This window comes from Entelurus aequoreus, linkage group LG02 (assembly GCF_033978785.1).
Source record: "Entelurus aequoreus isolate RoL-2023_Sb linkage group LG02, RoL_Eaeq_v1.1, whole genome shotgun sequence".
NCBI lineage: Eukaryota > Metazoa > Chordata > Actinopteri > Syngnathiformes > Syngnathidae > Entelurus > Entelurus aequoreus.
This window is the reverse complement of record NC_084732.1, coordinates 39229673-39250366: the sequence shown is the minus strand read 5'-3', so window position 1 is coordinate 39250366 and position 20694 is coordinate 39229673. Positions and strand designations below refer to the sequence as shown.

Sequence of the window (20694 nt, the reverse complement as noted above, 5' to 3'; positions counted from 1 at the left end):
TATATATACACACATCATCGGCGGTCACTCGAATGAGTATGACGATCCTCCTTGTAGGGGTGTATCCCTTTATGTAGGATGCCTGTGCGTGACTTTGTTTTACGTGGGGAGACTGGTGCGCAGACAGTCACCACACGGTCCTTGACAGAATCAGGTCAGGGTCCAGTGGCCTGGAGTCCAAGACGACTGGGGACCCTTTTTTGCTGCAGCCTTCTTCCGCCAACGCAGCCGTTGTGGTAGTTCTTAAATCTACCGTCTACCGCCTGCTTCGCCGTTGAGGTCTTCACCGTATCCCTGGCTAGGGTGCAGTCAGGTACTAGGCCTTCGCCAAGGGCCACCTGGGGTAACAGTAGTAAAGGGGTTAACCTCCTAGTGCCCCAAGACCCCATAGAGGAGCCTCCCCTGCCGACACACAAAGACCAATAGTACTGGGTGGAAGAACCAGTGCCACCAAAAAACCAAGGTGTCAAAGTTCCAAATAAAGAGGCCATAGGAAGGCAGGTAAAAGGCTGAGTACAAAAAACAAAGTAAGAATGGAAATATACTTGCAGGGGGACTGCAGGAAGAAGGTTGGCGTGATCTGGATTCAAGGAGGGACATGAAGGAAAGAAGTGGCAAGGAACAGGTGTGTGCAATCACTATACAGTATATATACATAGGGCGTGGTGATTGCTGTCAGGTGTGCTCAGCCTTCCTTGGCTGCCATGACAACTGGGGAAAGAGAGAACAGAGCGGCCTGGAAAAGCGCACAGGGGAAACAGGAATGTGACAGTTTTATCTGTTTTAATAGCTAATCACTTATTGTTGTACTGTAAATATAGTAGCACTTTAAGATGTATTTCAATTAAAAGTGCATAACAAGTATAATGGGAGATCCCTAATTGGAGACGACAGATTAACGGAACTTGAAGAAGAATTAGATGGTATAGAATGGGATATTATAGGTCTCAGTGAAGTGAAGCGACAGGAGAACAATTAATTGAACTAAGCAGCGGGCATCAATTCTATCACATAGGAATGGGAAACAGAAGCCTAGCAGGTGTTGGTTTCATCATTAATAAGAAATGGACAAAGTATATAACAGAATTTAAAGGAATAAATGAAAGAATGGCCCAAATAACCATAAAACTGAACAGTAAATACAGCATTAAGGTCATTCAGGTGTATGCTCCAACATCAGCGCATGATGATGAAGAGGTTGACAAATTGTATGAGGAAGTGGAACAGGCTCTCAAATCATCAAAAACTCACTTTAACCTAGTAATAGGGGATTTCAATGCTAAAGTAGGAATCAAGCAAGATGGGGAGGAAGAAGTGATGGGAAACTTTGGATCAGGTCTCAGAAATGACAGAGGTGAAATGCTCATCGATTTTGCTTCCAGAAACAAACTCAAAATTATGAACACCTTCAAGAAGAAAATATCCAGAAGATGGACATGGAGAAGCCCGGGCGGTAAAACCAAGAATGAAATTGACTTTATCTTGACTAACAAGCCAAAGATAATTCAAGATGTTACCATATTCAACAAAGTAAACACTGGCAGTGACCACCGTATGGTTATGTGCAAAGTGAAGGTAGATACAAGATTAGAAAGAATGAAATTAATAGCAAAATACAGAAAGCCCGATATGATCAAATTGGAAGCCAGAAATCATGGATTTCAACTAGAACTACAAAACCGCTTTCAAGGACTGGAAGTAGAAGATACTTCCGACCTTGACGAATGGAATGACAAATTCATTGACATAGTACACGAGAGCTCTATAAAAACAGCAGGGAAAGAAAAGAAAAAGCAAGAGTCCAAACTCTCAGATAGCACAAAGTGGCTAATGGAGAAAAGGAGGAATATGAAGAGAGATGGAGTGGGATTCCAGAATGTTGAATATACAGAAACATGCAAGACAATACGAAAGAAACTCCGACAAGACATAAGAAAATACAACACCCTTAAAATTCAAGAGACAATAGAAAACAATAAAAGTTTGAAGAAAACAAGGCAGAAACTTGCAAGTGGAAAGCAGAAAATAACATCATTACTTGATAAAAAGGGGACAGAAATCACAGATCAAGACATGATTTTGATGAGGATTGAAGAATTTTATGAAGAACTCTATCAAAGCAGTCAGTCAGTAGACCTTCAATTATCCATAGACTCAGAAGAAATTCCAGACATCACATATTGGGAGGTGCAGCATGCAGTCAAAAACATGAAACGAGGGAAAGCACCAGGACCAGATAATATTTTAATTGACACAATTAAAGAGGGGGAGGATGTCATTGCTAAGGAGCTGGCGAAGCTATACACAGCTTGCTTACATCAGAGGAAAGTGCCAGAGAAGTGGAAAGAAGCTAACATGATCATCATTTTCAAGAAAGGGGACAAGAGGGACCTCAAGAACTACAGACCTATTAGCCTTCTTTCAAACATATACAAGTTGTTTACAAGAATTCTGACAAATCGAATGGAAAATACACTTAATAGCAACCAACCCAGAGAACAAGCAGGGTTTAGGAGTGGTTTTTCTACCATGGACCATATTCATACATTGAATCAGATCAAAGAAAAATGCCAAGAATACAACAAACCACTTTGTATGGCCTTCATAGACTATGAAAAAGCATTTGATTCGGTGGAGACACAGTCGGTTCTAAAAGCTCTGCAAGATCAAGGAATTCATCATAAGTACATTAACTTACTCAAGGACATCTACACAAACTGCACTACCACAGTTACGAAGCACAAACCAAGCGAGAAAATCCACATAAAGAAGGGTGTCCGACAAGGCGATACAATTTCGCCTAAACTGTTTACAGCTTGTTTGGAAGGCATATTTCGCTCTCTGGAGTGGGAGGATAAAGGAGTTGATATCAACGGAGACAAATTTAATCATCTGAGATTTGCAGATGACATTGTTGTCTTGGGAGAGCAAATCAGTGAAGTGGAAGATATGCTTAAAGACCTTGCAAATGCCAGCAAATGTTGTGGATTGAAAATGAATATGAAAAAAACAAAAGTTATGGCAAATTCCATGGTACCTCATGGACCTGTGACTGTTAATGGAAATGAAATTGATGAAGTTAATGAATATATCTATCTGGGGCAGAGATTTAGCCTGAAAGAAAAGAGTCAAGAACAGGAGATAGGGAAGAGAATCAGATTGGGCTGGTGCCAATATGGAAAACTGAGCAACATCATGAGAGGAGAAATACCGTTAAGCCTAAAAAGAAAGGTCTTTAATCAATGCGTGTTACCAACCATGACATATGGAGCTGAAACCTGGGCATTGTCAAATAAAATGGAAAAGAAAATAGCAGCAGCACAACACAACATGGAAAGAAATATGCTCGGAATCACATATAAAGACAGAAAAACAAATGAATGGGTGAGAAAACAAACGCAAGTCCAAGACATTATGAGAACTATCAAATTCAGTAAGTGGAAGTGGGCTGGACATATCAGTAGGAGAACAGATAATAGATGGACTTCCCTAATGACATCATGGAGACCCATGGATGGGAGCAGAAATAGAGGAAGACAAAGAGTGAGATGGCGAGATGAGATAGACAAATATTGGGGAACAGTGCAGTGGCAGGGAGCAGCTAGAGATCGTTCACTATGGCAGAAACATGCTGAGGCTTTCGTCCAGCAGTGGACTGACAATGGCTGATGATGATGAACAAGTATAATCTATTGAAGTTATGTATCATTTCTGGCGGGCTTTGTTTCTGTCCTACTCTGTTCAGCCGTACTTGAACACACCATAAAAACACCTAGTCTCTTGTCCTCAAAGTAAAAAATGGATCGTCCTAATTCCGTGCTAAGAGAACACAGCTTGTAGGTGCAATGTGCACAACTGAATAGTGTAGTTGCTCAGACAGTAATGTGTTTATAGAACTTTGGATTGGGGTATGTTGTTTTTAACGGGGGAAAACGTATGTCTCTTGCTTCTCATTTTACATTGAAGATAGTGAGTTGGCACCACTAAGTCCGCTGTGGCCAGTGAGTTTATAAAAGTGCAGTTATCAATCACAGTATTTAAATCATTTTAATTTAAAAGGATAATACTAATTGTCGGGAGCGTAGTCGCCGTCGTCAATATTCCTGTTTATCGTTACGTCCCTATAATATAGTCTTGTTTACCGGTAAAAAATCAAAACACCGTGTCTTAGTAGTTGGAGTTCTGATTGGATTCTTGCCGTGATTTACCCCCACCCCTCTCCTGCATGCTGCTGTGATTGTTAGATTCCCAGCTAGTCCCACCCACCTAAAGACAGAATTAAATATGATTGGTTTTCGTCTCTTTCAAATATTTTCGTCTCATTTTTATTCCTCGACTAAATTGTGAATTCATTTTGTCATTGTTTTCATCAACGTGGATTTGATTTGACTTGTTATTGTCCTTTTTTAGTCAGGGGGAAATAGGTTGTTGACGATAACTACGACGAAAAATGTTTGTCAACAAAATTAACACTGGTATATATATATATACACTATATTGCCAAAAATATTTGGCTACCTGCCTTGACTCAAATATGAACTTCAAGTGCCATCCCATTCCTAACCCATAGGGTTCAATATGATGTCTGTCCACCTTTTGCAGCTATTACAGCTTCAACTCTTCTGGGAAGGCTGTCCACAAGGTTGTGGAGTGTGTTTATAGGAATTTTCCACCATTCTTCCAAAAGCGCATTGGTGAGGTCACACACTGATGTTGGTCAAGAAGACAAACAAAATCATTAGTAAATACTAAAAACAATACTAAAACTAAAAGTACACAAATACGACATGTAGCAGGTAAAACATATATTGTTAAATATAAAACACAAATTGTAGGATTTTGTTACAAACTTCACTCATTTCACTTGCGTCTACTTGTCTGTATGTGCACAACAGGGGAGCTAGTTAACTTTATTACCTGTCCATCTGACTGCTTGTTATGTAATGGTTTAGCTAAGTTTGAAGCAGAGGTGGTTATACTTTATTCATGCCACCGTTGGTGAGGCTTAAAGCATGCCTCTAATTCATCCCAAACGTGTTCTATCAGGTTCAGGTCAGGACTCAGGTCAAGTTCATCCACACCGGACTCTGTTATCCATGTCTTTATGGACCTTGCTTTGTGAACTGGTGCACAGTCATGTTGGAGGAGGAAGGGGCCCGCTCCAAACTGTTCCCACAAGGTTGGGAGCATGGAATTGTCCAAAATGTTTTGGTATCCTGGAGCATTCAAAGTTCCTTTCACTGGAACTAAGGGGCCAAGCCCAACTCCTGAAAAACAACCCCACACCATAATTCCTCCTCCACCAAATTTCACACTCGGCACAACGCAGTCTGAAATGTAGCGTTCTCCTGGCAATCTCCAAACCCAGACTCCTCCATCAGATTTCCAGATGGAAAAGCGTGATTCATCACTCCAGAGAAGGCGTCTCCACTGCTCTAGAGTCCTGTGGCGATGTGCTTTACACCACTGCATCCCACGCTTTGCATTGGACTTGGTGATGTATGGTTTAGATGCAGCTGCCCGGCCATGGAAACCCATTCCATGAAACTCTCTGCGTACTGTACGTGGGCTAATTGGAAGGTCACATGACGTTTGGAGCTCTGTAGCAACTGATTGTGCAGAAAGTCTTTGCACTATGCGCTTCATCATCCGCTGACCCCTCTCTGTCAGTTTACGTGGCCTACCACTTCGTGGCTGACTTGCTGTTGTTCCCAAACTCTTCCATTTTCTTATAATAAAGCCGACAGTTGACTATAGAATATGTAGGAGCGAGGAAATTTCACGACTGGATTTGTTGCACAGGTGGCATCCTATGACAGTTCCACGCTGGGAATCACTGAGCTCCTGAGAGCGGCCCATTCTTTCACAAATTTTTGTAGAAACTGTCTCCATGCCTAAGTGCTTGATTTTATACACCTGTGCCCGGGCCAAGTGATTAGGACACCTGATTCTGATCATTTGGATGGGTGGCCAAATACTTTTGTCAATATAGTGTATATATATATATATAGATATAGATATACAGGTATACTATATATACGGGTGCCTTGAATGTCAATCAAGTGACGGAAGTGACATCATAGTGAAGTTCGATGATCGCAAATTTTTTTTTTTTTTTTTCTCTAATGCCTGGTGGCAACCGACTGACACTCTCCTCGATTGACTGGTAGCTTGCAATTGACCTACTGGGCACCCTTGATTTAGCCAAATATCACAGCAAAAAAATGCTTGTAACTTTAATATTCATTATGTAGAAATTATTGATTTAAAGATGACCTATTTTGCAAAACCAACTTTTCTCACCTATCAGCACCTGCTTTTGTGTATTTGGGATCTGCATAAGTCCCGGAAATTTGAAATCAATCATGGAGTCTTGGCTGAGATATTTATAAAAAAATACTTCCTCCAAAGGAGACATTTGGAATTTTCCCAATGTGTGACATTTTTCCTCAGTGTGACATCAGCGCATAGCTCCATATTTGTTCAAGATTTACCCAAAAAGCTTTGCGCTAGTCCGCCATCGTAGTCAAAAGTTTTTTCTTTTTCTCTAGCCTCTTGTTGTAGGGCAGACTGGCTCGTACATGCACCCTCCACTGTTGCCATTTTTAATACAAAGTAGTAACTTATATCTGTCAGTAGACTCCATATGGAAGCGCTAAAAACTACAACATGGCTGACGGGGAGAAGACGCAGTCGAAGTGGAGGCACGTAAATAAGGCCATCCACAAAACGGCGCATCATGAGGACACTGTCAGAAAGCGACTCGAAGATGGTGTGTAAAACATGCAACATTTTGATCAAAGAACCACCATAACATGTGAGGTAGACCACAAGAGAGTGTTTTAAATGTAGAAAACGAATCAAATATGAGCCCTCCCTTTGAGGACGGAGTGTATGAATTAAGGTATACATTTATACGCATATTGTGAATGTATCCCCCTATTAATCTCACTTCCCAAGAGAACGTTGTTCCATTGAGCAGTCTTGTTTTTCCTTTGGCTTTTTGTGACAGCTGGCACAAAAGTAGAAGAAGAACATCAAGAAGAAGAAGGTCAGAGGAAAGTGATGTTCAAAGAAGAAGAATACATAAATACATAATAAGAATACACGGCCAGTAAAAAGTTTAGAGACACCTTGTCTGTCTAAACTTTTGACACAATAAATCTACGTACAATGTTTGGACATTTGTTATCAAAGGTGCAGTGTTTTGGTACTTATACAGTGGTTCACTTCTTTTTACACTTATAGTGTGCACTTGCATGTGTCACTTAAGACTGGTGTTTTGTTCATTTTTGACCAGTGGTTAACCTCTTTTTACACTCCAAATACCAATTTTACACCTGCAGATAACATTAAAGACTGTGGTTTTGTCGCTTTCACAGTGGTTCACTTCTTTTCACACTTTAAATACCAATTATACACTCGCGTATGTCGTTTAGGATTGATGTTTTGGTCACTTTAGACCAGTGGTTGACTTCTTTTTAAACCTAAAATATCAAGTATATACTCACATGGTTTACTTCTTTTTAGGCTTAAAACACCCATTATACAATCGCACTTCATTAGGAATGTGGTTTTGTTGTTTTGATCATTGCTGACCAGTGAGTACCTTCTTTATACACTTAAAATACCAATTTTACACTAACATATATAATTTAAGACTGATGTTGTGTTGCTTTTACAGTGGTTCACTTCTTTTTACACTTAAAATGCTAAGTATACACTCCACTATGTCATTTAGGACTGTGGTTTTGATTTTTCATAATTTTTGACTAGTGGTTAACTTATTTTTATACTTGAAAACTTGCATAAGCTGTATGTGTTTTGTGATTTTTGACAAGGTCAGGAACAGTGCATAACTTACTTTTACACTTGAAAAGCACATAACAGTTTCCAAATTGATCTAAATCTGTCACGAACCTCACGTGAATCTCGAATCCCTTCTGTGTTGCCCTCTTTGGTTTTGTCTGCTTCCTCATTCAACATTTACGGTAACACTCAACAGCTAATCTACACACATAGTCACACACATACCTGTACACTCTTAGGTTTTGTCACACACCATTCTATAGTTTATTAGTATTGTTAATTTTATTATATATATATATATATATACACTACCGTTCAAAAGTTTGGGGTCACCCAAACAATTTTGTGGAATAGCCTTCATTTCTAAGAACAAGAATAGACTGTCGAGTTTCAGATGAAAGTTCTCTTTTTCTGGCCATTTTGAGCGTTTAATTGACCCCACAAATGTGATGCTCCAGAAACTCAATCTGCTCAAAGGAAGGTCAGTTCGAGCTAACGAGCCAAACTGTTTTCAGATGTGTGAACATGATTGCACAAGGGTTTTCTAATAATCAATTAGCCTTCTGAGCCAATGAGCAAACACATTGTACCATTAGAACACTGGAGTGATAGTTGCTGGAAATGGGCCTCTATACACCTATGTAGATATTGCACCAAAAACCAGATATTTGCAGCTAGAATAGTCATTTACCACATTAGCAATGTATAGAGTGTATTTCTTTAAAGTTAAGACTAGTTTAAAGTTATCTTCATTGAAAAGTACAGTGCTTTTCCTTCAAAAATAAGGAAATTTCAACGTGACCCCAAACTTTTGAACGGTAGTGTATATATACGTATATATATATATATATTTTTTGACTATATATTTAATAAATCATTGTACATACTGCCCCTGGTGTCTGAGCCGTCACCTCCCTTCTGCAAACCATAACAGTAAATTCCCGCCAAAATTATTAAGGACCTGACGGCACAGTTCCTTAGCCCCGCCCCCAGTGACTTTAGTTACGCCCCCTGTGAATTTTTTTTTCTTTTCTTTTTCCTCTTTTTGCCCCATTCATCATGTCTTTTTCTTTTTTTCGCTCCACACGGGAACATTTGTCTTGTCCTGCCGAACTGTCATGGAAAGGCATGTTTAGTAGCAATATGGGCAAGGAAGAATTTTCTCGCCGCCTGGACACCCTCTTTCCACCCTCAGTGTCTGTTCCTCAGTCTACTGGAAGCGTCTGGAATCCGCCTTTGGAGGGGGGGATGGTACCAACGGCCGTGCTGGTGAGGTAGCACAGCTGCGGCCAGCAAGACCGCTGCCACCGATCTTTCAGTTTGCCTGGCCGCACCCACCAACCACGCTACCAGCACCATCAGTCCCCAGGCTAGCCTCCGAGCTAGCACCAGTCCCCAGGCTAGCCCCCAAGCTAGCACCAGTCCCCAGGCTATCCCCCGAGCTAGCACCAGTCCCCGAGCTAGCACCAGTCCCCAGGCTATCCCCCGAGCTAGCACCAGTCCTCAGGCTAGCCCCCAAGCTAGCACCAGTCCCTGAGCTAGCCTCCGAGCTAGCACCAGTCCCCGAGCTAGCCTCCGAGCTAGCACCAGTCCCCGAGCTAGCACCAGTTTCCAGGCTGACCCCTGCGTCTCCACCAGCTTCCAGGCTTGCCCCGACATCTGCCCCTCGGCCAGCAGCGCCGACCTCAGCACCTCAACCAGCAGCGCGGGCTTCAGCACCTCGGCCAGATCCTCAGCCGTCGTCGTCGTTTGTTGTCCATATGTCTAAATATGGATGCTGGTTAACTTATTTTTACACTTTATGATGTGCATAATATACGCATTATGCTTTTTGACAATTCAGTCTTACTATTTGTTTTTTGTTTTTATGTCTCAATATGAAGTGATGAATTTCATACTCGTCTTATTCATATGAATATGAATAAGACTTCATATTAGACTTACTCATATTCATATGAATAAGACTATTCATATTAGAATGAAATGTTGAAATGTGACATAAAACATAATAATAAATGTTTGACAATGTTTTATTGTGTGTGACAACTAGAAAAAGAAGCTTACAATATGATGATATTCAACTTAGCGTGCCGGGGCATCACATGGACAGGAGAGCAACCAGATCGCCAAGGTGGAGGAGCTGAAGTTTTGGTTGCCTGTAGCAACTTGGGAGTCAGTAGCTCTAAAAATCCAGGTGTTTGGTACCTGAGCCACAGCTTGAAGTCACCATGGAGGCTCCTTCCAGCTCCACCCTGCTCACACGACTCACCGTCTCAGACAAGTCAGGAGGCAAATGTAGTCGCTACACAAATAAGGAAGAGAGAGAGCAGAGAAGGGTGGGCGGATTATTAGATCAAGTGGCAAATAAACCCCACTTCCACAGTGGATCTACGTACAGTAGATGGTCGCCTTCAGAGATGTTTATTCACAGAGTCATGTTGCCTTGAAATTGCATTAGATGCTTCAGCACTCTGCACAGGACTGCTAGTGTGTTGCTAAATGCTTCAGAGAGCTTTAGCGCTGATATGTCTCAGGGAAGCTGTGTGCGCGTGTGTGTGTGTGTGTGTGTGTGTGTGTGTGTGTGTGTGTGTGTGTGTGTGTGTGTGTGTGTGTGTGTGTGTGTGGGAATGGAGTTGTTCTGAAGTGTTGAGTATGCTACATGACCAAAAAGATACTTTATGGGACAGTTTGCACAAGAAAACTAACTTTTTGGGCAGTTTATTTTGCCAACAGGGAGCATGGAATTGCAAACATTTAAATGCAGCAATAAGCATTAAACTACATTGATTCAAATGTAATCATTTTCTTTAAGGATGTTTTGAACACCTGTTTCCATGCCAGTGTTGTAGTGAAAAGACAAAGAGTTTCCATAGCTGTTGACAAATTGTCCTCTTCTATGCAAAAGTGCCTTTTTAATGATCTTATACCAGTAATGTGAATCTCTCGGGAACCACCCCAGGCTAAATTGAATTGAATTTAATTCTGAGGGCCCTTCCCAAAATGTTTTCAAACTTTATACTTTTTTAAATCAAACTTGAAGTGGTAGAAAATGGATGGATGGAAGGATATTTTGTATCGAAACAAATTAATGGGAAACAGTTCAATAATTAATGTTTTTAGTGCAAAATAACAAATCTAACAGTTACTGTTGCTCCTGGCAGAACTTACACTGTGCGCCACTGGTGAAAATAAGACTATTGGGAAAAAATTACCGATATATTCTTGTCATTGACGGAACAAGAAGTGGCTAACAATACATTTGCGGTAAAAAAATGTATATAAAGTGCCAATTCCATTAAAAAATTGTCATTTTACATGTGCTGCTTCACGCAAAATGTTCTACGGGACTGTCTCTTGATTAAATATTTAGATGTGATTAATCACATTTTGTTTATAGTTAATTCATAATTAATCACAATTAATATTTTTAAAAAAAACTTTAATAAGTGTACTTCAGATGGATAATTTTCACATTTTTAATACTATCAACATGGGACTGGCCAAATTGTATGCTTTAGGCATATGATTTTTTTTCAACAGCTCAACCCAAAATAGACACAAACACATTTTAATCCCTGAAGTTGAATGTCTTAGTTTGGCAATACTTTAGTTCCTTAATTTATCTACTATATTCGCATAACGCAATAACAACCTATGATGACATGTCTGGTGGTCGTAAACGGTGCCTATGGACATCAACTGTCAGGCTTGTTTGGTGTCTTATTCTTTTTATAATAATAGATTTTATTTGTCACTCTGTGGTTTTAAGGTAACATTCGTATTTTGTCACATTTTCACACTCACTACGCGTCCATGCACTAAATTAGTCTAATTTCTCAAACAGTTCGTTTTTTTGCCTATTTCCTTTTAGCACGGATACATGTAATGCTTTTCCGGTTAACCTATGCTGTCCCACCAAACATCTGCGGCTCCTACAACAGCCTAGCTCTTTTGTACCTGATGTCAGCTGTAATATTGGCACAGATTACAAATATCACGTGTCTAATGGCTATGCTGACGTTTAATAGCAGACAGAATCAACAAATTATATTAGTTTGCTTGGTTTGCCTTAGAAGACGTTTTGCTTCTCATCCGAGTAGGCTTCATCAGTTAATGCTCATAGAAATAGATTGGTCATATTTAGTCTTAGACTGGTCAGATCTAGTCACCTCCCTGTTCACCTGTATTCCAACCTAGGTTGCAGTAGAGACAGTGAGGCAACGTTTACCTGGTGATCACACCTTACAGGATGGATCCACATTAAACCCAGAACAGATTTGCCTTTTGCTGGAACTTTGCCTTAACACTACATACTTTCAATTCATGGGAATGCTTTACCGACACAAACATGATGGTGCCATGGTATCACCTGTATCCCCAATAGTGGCAAACCTTTACATGGAGGACATGGGAAATATTTTAAGGGAACAGCACCAAGTCATTGGTAGAGATATGTGGATGACACATGGGTGAAAATCAGAAACCAAGAAGTGCGAGCCTTCACCGAGCACATTACCTCACTGGACAAAAACATCTAGTTCACGCGTGATGATGTCAAAGACAGTAAGATGCCTTTTTCTTCGACTGTGATGTCCACATTGTAGAAAACAGGGGCCTCCATGTCGAGGTTTACCGAAAACCCACACATACTGAACAATACCTACTTTTTGACCCACAACATCCACTGGAACACAAACTGGGCGTTATCAGAACCCTACAACACAGAGCTGATAATGTTCCTATCAGTCCATAAGCCAAAGAGAAATAGCATAGACATTTGAGGGAAGCCCTCAAAACCTTTGGTTACCCCAGCTGGTCGTTTGTGAAAAGTGCATCTAGTTCCAGAAATAACAACAACAGAGTGGATGAGGAAGAAAAAGGTGACAGACGCAAAAATATTGTCATTTAATGTGTATCAGGTCTATCTGACAAAATCAGAAGAATTTCTAACCAACACAACATCCCATTACACTTCAAACCAGGCAACACCCTGAGACAGAGACTGGTGCATCCTAAAGACTGGACACCCCACACCCAAAAAAACAATCTGGCGTATGCTTTCCAGTGTAATGATGAATGATTCATATATTGGGGAAACAAAACAACCACTAAACCAACGCATGGCACAGCATAGACCAGGCAAACTTTTCAGGCCAAGACTTAGCTGTCTCCCTGCACCAAAGAGAAACAGCACTCCTTTGAGAACAAAAAGGTACAGATACTGGACAGGAAGGACGGATGGTACGAAAGAAGAGTGAGGGAAGCCATCTATGTCAAGGTTAAAAAAACATCCCTGAACAGAGGAGGTGGTCTGCGAAAGCACCTGCTTCTCACATACAACACTGTCCTTTCAACCATTCTTAAAAGACTCTACAATTTAGCCTCCAACAAATAACATTTTTCGAACATGAGTTAGAAACATTCTGTGACCAGAAGGTTTTTTTGTGCCATTTGTTTACAACTGATTGGAATACTAACGTGGGTGATTCTGACTATTTTGGACTGGTAGTAGTCGATCCACAGCGATCGTTCTGTCACACAATACCTCGATGCTAACAAGGAGAAATTACACTTCAACAACTGTTGTTGGCTTTGACAGTAGGATTGTTTGTTTTGCATCAAAGCAGTTGTTTTTTTTCACTACGATGGGGCGAAACCATCCTTGCCCAGGCACACCCTCCTGGTTTTTGGAGTATAAATATTTGGGGATTTGGCACCAGCCGCTAGAGTAGATCTGACTAGTCTAAGACTATGAGCATGAACTGATGAAGCTTAACTGATTAAGCCTACTCGGATGAGAGGCGAAACGTCTTCTAAGACAAACCTAACAGTCCAGTTGCGATTGATTGAATGCCCTGAGATTACAATGACCTGGATGAATAAGAACATTCATAGACATTCTAGATTGCGCTACGAACATGATGCTACTACCAAGAATGTATTGGTGCGGATGCAGGTCCGAAGCAAAGAAATGCCGGCGGGAGAGAGTTGCTTCGAAGGAATTTTTGGCCAGAAAATTATGGAAATAAAGCTTTCGAATGTCTTGGAGTTCATTCATAAGACTCTGTGGATTGATGGAAGGAGTTTTACACCCGAAGGAAAGACCGATCGTTGATCGAAGTCCTCAAAGGCTTATTTTGAAAATGTAATTTTGTTTGTATATGATATGCAATCTGTTGTTGTATTCCCTATTTTAAGTGTACATAAATGAAGGTATGTGATGCTGAGTTCGACTTTGATGTGATCTGGACTGTACATGGGTGCTTAATTTGAAAATTTATTTTTGTCTGTGGATTGTATGCAACCTGTTGTGTTCCCTGGTTTTTGGTGTACATGGGGGAAGGTGTGTGTTGCTGAGCCCGATCTGGACGTAATCTGAACTGGACCTGGTTTTAAGAACCCTTTTGAACAATCTGATTTCATTGACAACCCGGTCTGGTGAAGTTAAGGTCCTTTGTTTGTTTTGTTTGAAAGTAAAGCAATATAAAAACAATTACATAAAAAATAGTAATTAATGAAAATGTTAGTGGACCAGCACCACACACAATCATGTGTGCTCTAAAGACTGTATCCCTTGCAGACTGTATTATTCTATATTGTAGGAACCAGAAGTTTTTTTTAATAACAGAAAGAGACAGCCCCTTTTGTGTAAATGAGTGTGGATGAGTGTGAATGGGGGAGGGAGGGTTTTCTTGGGTTGATGCACTAATGGTAAGTGTATCTTGTGTCTTTTTTATGTTGTTTAAAATAAAAAAATAAAAAATAATACTTTTTTTTTTTAAAAGACCAGTTCCAGATGAAGGTTGCTATTGTTCAGGAATGTCCTGCCAGTTGTGTGGAACACAGAGTTATTGCCAATCAGTTTGAAGTGCACAAATGTAGCATTAAGAGGTCTGTGTATGCTTTATTGTTCGCCTTTAATATACCTGCTTCATTATCTTTCATCTCATTCGTATTTCGTTCGGGAGTCCGAATTAAGCCGGCATTCTACATTTCCTTAGCTACGTTCTTAAATAAATCTCAGTTTTTGAGATTCACTTCAAAATGTTCAATCCTTTTAATGTGTGAAGCAAATAAACAGTCTCCTCTACAAACACTCTTTGTGTCGCTCTCACCAGTTCCATGTCCTGAAATGGCTGTCAAAGTGTCCCAACCTTATCGGATTATATCACCAGCCACCTTCTGTCCAGGTGAGATGCATGATTTATGATCTACAATAAACCTACAGGGAGCAGGGAAGCGAGAAAGCAGCAGACCACTCGATGTAAACATAGGGACACATGAAAGTGATCACGTCGCTGGTATAAATAGTTTGTCTGTGTTAGCGCTTATAATAACAATATCATTAATACTTGGGTAATATTCAAGTCACGAAATGTAAATGGAGTATTGTTGGCACTTTTTGAATGGTTATTTATCAGATTTTATGGGCGAAATAGTAGAGCTCCCACTGGCTCCGCTGTAAGCAGACTTTTACTTACGTTTATTTAATATTTAGAATGCATACAAAAAAAATAAACATCTGTCCTCAAGTCTTTCATAATGATTGTGAATGATAGGCAAAATTCCCAAAAAAGTGCAGTTCCCTTTTAAGGTTTTTCCATGGGTTGTAAGATGCTTCGTAAGAGCCGAAATATTTGAGAACTCAGACTAATTTAGTGCATGGACTGTCTCTGAACTGGTTTTCATGCAGTGTCTTTGGGTGATGGAACAGACAAATCAATCAATCAATCAATCAATGTTTATCTCTGTTGTTTTACAGTTCTCTTATGTATTTTAAAATGTATGTCTTAATGTATTTATTTTGAAACTGCTCTGTGACATGTGCTGTTGACCTTTTATTTAGGTCACCCTTGTGAAAGAGATCTTGATCTCAATGGGTTTTCTTATCTGGTTAAATAAAGGTTCTAAAAAAATGTTGTGTTTAAGTCGACTTGTTGGTGGCATGTTTTGCAGATTATCGTTGTTTGGTCAGTGTCTGACTTTTAACAGTTTTTTAGGATCGCTGAAATACTACAATGAAAAGTATTACACTTATAGCAAAATCTTACACTTAAGAAACCAAACATCAGCCCAGATTTGCACAACTATAAGCATATTGTCAGCCTCACACTTTTTGCTAAATATTAGACTGTCAAAAACAACAACAACGATCAATCCAAACCAAAGACAAACAAAGGAGTTCCTCTTCCCTATTTTTGGCTCTATGAGTTTTGTTGGTTTAGCTTCCATTGAAAAATAGGTATTTCTGAACATGATTTGAAGTGCTTAGATTTCAGTTTTTGCAATGAATTAGTGAATGGTTTTCAAACGTGGTTTGGATGTTGTTTTGAATAAGACTACTACTACTAATATACTACCCAGTACTGACCTAGGATTCATTTACCAGTTATGTTAACAATTACCTTAATGAGGCCAGTGGGTGCGCCACCACGCACGCCGCCAACGCTGGTTATACAGTATGTATATATGTATATATATATATATATATATATATATATATATATATATATATATATACTATAGTTGAGGTTTCTGTGGTTCATAGGTTATACAGTGCTTAATACCGCGGTAGAGCGGAATATACATTAGGTCAGGAAAAATTACAGAGGGGATCCCCTGAAGAGCAGGGAAACCTGTGACACAGGCTTGTAGGGATGAAACAGCCTCTGTATTTTTTCCTGACCAACGTATATATGTATACACTATATATACTAATCAACTTGTTTATCCTTTATCTTTTGTCCAAATAAGAATCAATAAAGAATCTAATCATTAAGCTGAATTGAAAATCGAAATTGTAAAAATCTTATCAATTCCCATCCGTGTTACTTAATTTTGAGTGGCTTTTGCAGGTTAGTTTTTTGTATGGAGTTATCATGAATTATTAGGTTGTTTTATAAATGTACCGTAAGAAGGCAAGAAAAAACATGCATGGAAAAAGCACATGAGCTGACAGATACGACTGTTGGGAGTCACTGGATTGGAGCTTTTTAGCTGAGTAACTTGTTTCACAGCAAAGCTTATCTGCCGAGCAGCCCTGTGCCAACTCAGAGCACAAAGACGCAAAGAGGTTAATGAGGGCCACTCGTAAAGCCCTCTAAGACTAACACGCTAACTGCTATAAAGCCTAAGCGGGGCTACACTGCACTCTTCAGAAAAGCCGCCCGATGGCCCTCTTGTGAACAAAGTGTTGAAGAGGCTCTGAGAGTGAAGTGTCAACGCTGTTGGCCAGCCTGAGCATCTACAGAGGAATCAGAATGAAGGCATCCTGGGTACAAGAGGCGGTAAACCCTGTAATTTGCCCCTGAAAGAATCTGCCATGACATCTGAAACCTTCTGGTCAAAGCCTGCATCCCACATGCCCCCTATGACTACCCCCCCTCAGCCTATCCTTGTAAAGCTCCTCTGCCCACTGTGTCCTTACCCCCTCCAGACATACAGCTTTAGGAGACTCCCACAGATACTTATCTCTTTCCTAATGAGTAGGTGTTTGGGTACAGGCTTTAACAGCATCATTATTAAGATATAATTCAGGACTACGCAATGCTCTTCATGCCTCCAGGGTAGACCTTTTCCTTCCTTCTTTTGCTCTGTGCTGTTTTTACAGGGATCTAAAGACTTAAAACTACAAAACGTAGTCACACGTTGCTGATGTTCAGGGCTGTTATGGAGTTTTTTCCTATTTCTGCTGCTACTGTGACCAACAGATCATGGAGGCGTCAAACTCAAGAGGTCTGCTTTCTGTGAACTCAAGTCCTTTGTGGGTTGAAACAAGAGCAGCCGTCTTTATGCGACCCAGCCGATTATGTTGGACAGGTGACTACTGAGAGACTGGGAAGGAGCTATAATTTAATGTAGGGTGGTGTAGGTAGGGTTACACAGGACTAAGAATGGTGGTGGTATGGTTTGGAATAATAAACCATGTGGCTTCTGTTTTGTACGTTAGGTTTAATTGCCACATCTGCTAAGAAAATGGTGTGACATAACACTAGTGCAACAATTAAGATAAAAATACCTGCTAGTGTGCTTAAAGCTAATAAAAGTGGCAACTCTCATTGACAAATCCATGGAGCAGCAGCTCGACCCAACTGCAAGTCAAGTCAATTTTATTTACTATATTGACCAAATCTAGGACTGGGCCAATATTCGGTAGGTCAATTAACCGACGATAAATGAAAATGATAGTCGGTCGGTAAGTTTTCCAGTGTCGATAAATCACCATGTGCATGTTTCAAGAGCATTCACGCTTCCGTCGCTTTTAGCGGCTATGCGCGTTTGTACCATAGCGGAAAGCAAAGAAGGGGGGTGAATCATTTTGTCTTTATTAAGTGTCTTTGACTCTTGGCGAGGCGAGGCGGGGCCACTCGCAGGCTAGCATCAGGCAGTGCAACTAGTTAGCATGTAGCAGCGAACAAGAACAAAATTAACACAAAACCAAATGCCACCGCACCAATGTGGGAACATTTCAGTTAAGATGAGCCTATAAAGACCGAGACGCCTGTTTACCGAATGAACGCGACTACAACAACGCCCACTTGAAATACAAATACTCGACAGTCCAAACTCACTTTGCACACTTTGCTTTGAGTGAAGAAGCCAGGTGACAGATAAGTCAGTATAAGCAAAACAGCGCAAAATAGTGTGCGCTCACAGACATACATCGCCAAAGACATTCTGCCATTTAATGCTGTTATAAAACTAGCATTTTTTAAAAGTGCTTTCATGTTGGTGTTCCTTGCTCGGAATCTGCCAAACTTCATTTTGTTTTGCATATGGCCTGTTTATCCCCTAGAGGGGGGGGGGGGGGGGGGGGGGGGTTACCCACATATGCGGTCCTCTCCAAGGTTTCTCATAGTCATTCACATTGACGTCCCACTGGGGTGAGTTTTCCTTGCCCGTATGTGGGCTCTGTACCGAGGATGTCGTTGTGGCTTGCACAGCCCTTTGAGACACTTGGGATTTAGGGCTATATAAATAAACATTGATTGATTGATTGATTGAATACATCTGTTTAAACTGTAGTGTTTCTAATGTTACTTTTCGCTTTTGTTTAAGAAGGTCCTAACTTGATTGTCAGTTAAGTAATGTACAACTCTACCTCTGCCTACATGTTCAATATTGAAGTGCAACTTTGTTTGTCAAAAATTGTATTTAGCTATTTTATTTATTGTTATGATTGCGTATATTTGAGCCCCCCATCCCCTCAAGATATTTGATTAATTAATTAACATTTAATACATTTTATTATGTATGTTCAAAATTTTGCTAACAGACAAAGTATATTGTATTGTTATTAAGGCTGTCAAACGATTAAAATATTTAATCGCGATTAATCGCATTTTGTTCATAGTTAACTCAAAATGAATTGCGATAATCACAGATAGGTATCATTTTTCGTCATTAACAAGTGTAGCTACGACAGATAATTTTAACCCATCCATCCATCCATTTTCTACCGCTAATTCCCTTCGGGGTCGCAGGGGTGCTGGAGCCTATCTCAGCTACAATCAGGCGGAAGGCGGGGTACACCCTGGACAAGTCGCCACCTCATCGCAGGGCCAACACAGATAGACACCTTCTCTATTAATTATTAGAATCAGAATCAGCTTTATTGTCATTACGCAGGGTAACGATATGGAGGCCATTCCATACAGTGCGATAAAACAAATGTACACTCTATACAGTGGGTGAAATGAATATGTACATCAATGTGATATTGAGCTTTCTAATCATTCTGTAACTGAGGACTCGACCAGAACATGTTATAAAATAATTTACACAATATTTCAGCAGGCCAGAACCCCAACCCCCCACCCACCCATATTTCTAAACTGTTGTACTAGCCTTACTTTAGGCCTAAATATCACAGAATACCATTAGAAAACATCTCTGACAAAGCATGATCGTAATGTAAGACATTTTTATTTTGTTAATGTCAGATTTTTGCCTACATTGCCAAAATACCTGAGGTGGTGGGGCGTGATTCGAGGCGTGGTCGATATGACATCATCGCATGATTTGTTATGGTGCATATATTCTTTAAAAAGGCAGAAACAACATTTAAAACAATTATCCATCCATCCATCTATTTTCTACCTAAATATAGTACTAACATATATATGTTTTCTTACATAATATCGTTTTGTTCTATTTTCAAATTGTTGCTGCTTATTCTACAATGCCCTTTGTTGAGAATTATTTTATTTTATTTTATTTTTTTTTGAGATTTCTCCAATCCTTTTAGTAACTCTTTAATAAAAAGGACTAGCAACACATAGACTGTACTCATGTTTAGAGACTATTTCCTTCTGTCGTTCCATGTACGCAACGAAAAGCAAGCTGCAGAGTGCCTGACGTCACACTTGCTTTGCGTTGCTGGGAGCCTTTCTCTCATCAAAAGCCGCCAGTGTCATCTTAAATTGTGAAGATTGCTATCCGCGGGTATATCACGAATATATTAAAGTACGTCTACAGCGCGGGCACGCTGCCTCCGCTCCAGACAACCCTGTGCGTATGGCTTACGTCATCACAACATCGATTTTGGGAGCGCTGTTCCGGTGATTAGAATACGTATTTTTCCGGCCAAATTTTTGGTGCATTTTGAGTCAATAGTGAGCAAGTAATAAACTATGTAAAGCCATTCATAATGTAACTACCTGCTGGTGTTAATGTGTATGTTAGTGTGTTATGATGGTAATTTTCCCATGGTCACTGAACACACCGTGTCCGGTGTTGGTGGAGAATGAAGAAGTGTTGTGTGTCTAGACAGTGAACTGATGTCAAAGCGAGTAAGAGTGAGTGACAACAGAGATTGAAGGTAGATCAGCCAGTAGCTGCCGAAAATATTAGGAAAAATATATGCAGTATTACATCGGTGCCCTC

General features: G+C 40.2%; 1 protein-coding gene across 1 annotated transcript in view; it reads right to left on the bottom strand.

Moving 5' to 3' along the window:
• Positions 1-9824: 9824 nt before the first annotated feature.
• Positions 9825-20694, bottom strand: part of elp4 (elongator acetyltransferase complex subunit 4) — a 198263-nt gene continuing 187393 nt past the window's right edge. Inside the window, exon 10 of the mRNA XM_062026588.1 lies at positions 9825-10111. Coding sequence (XP_061882572.1) covers positions 9992-10111 — 120 coding nt within the window. The 3' untranslated portion in view covers positions 9825-9991. The remainder of the gene's footprint in view (positions 10112-20694) is intronic.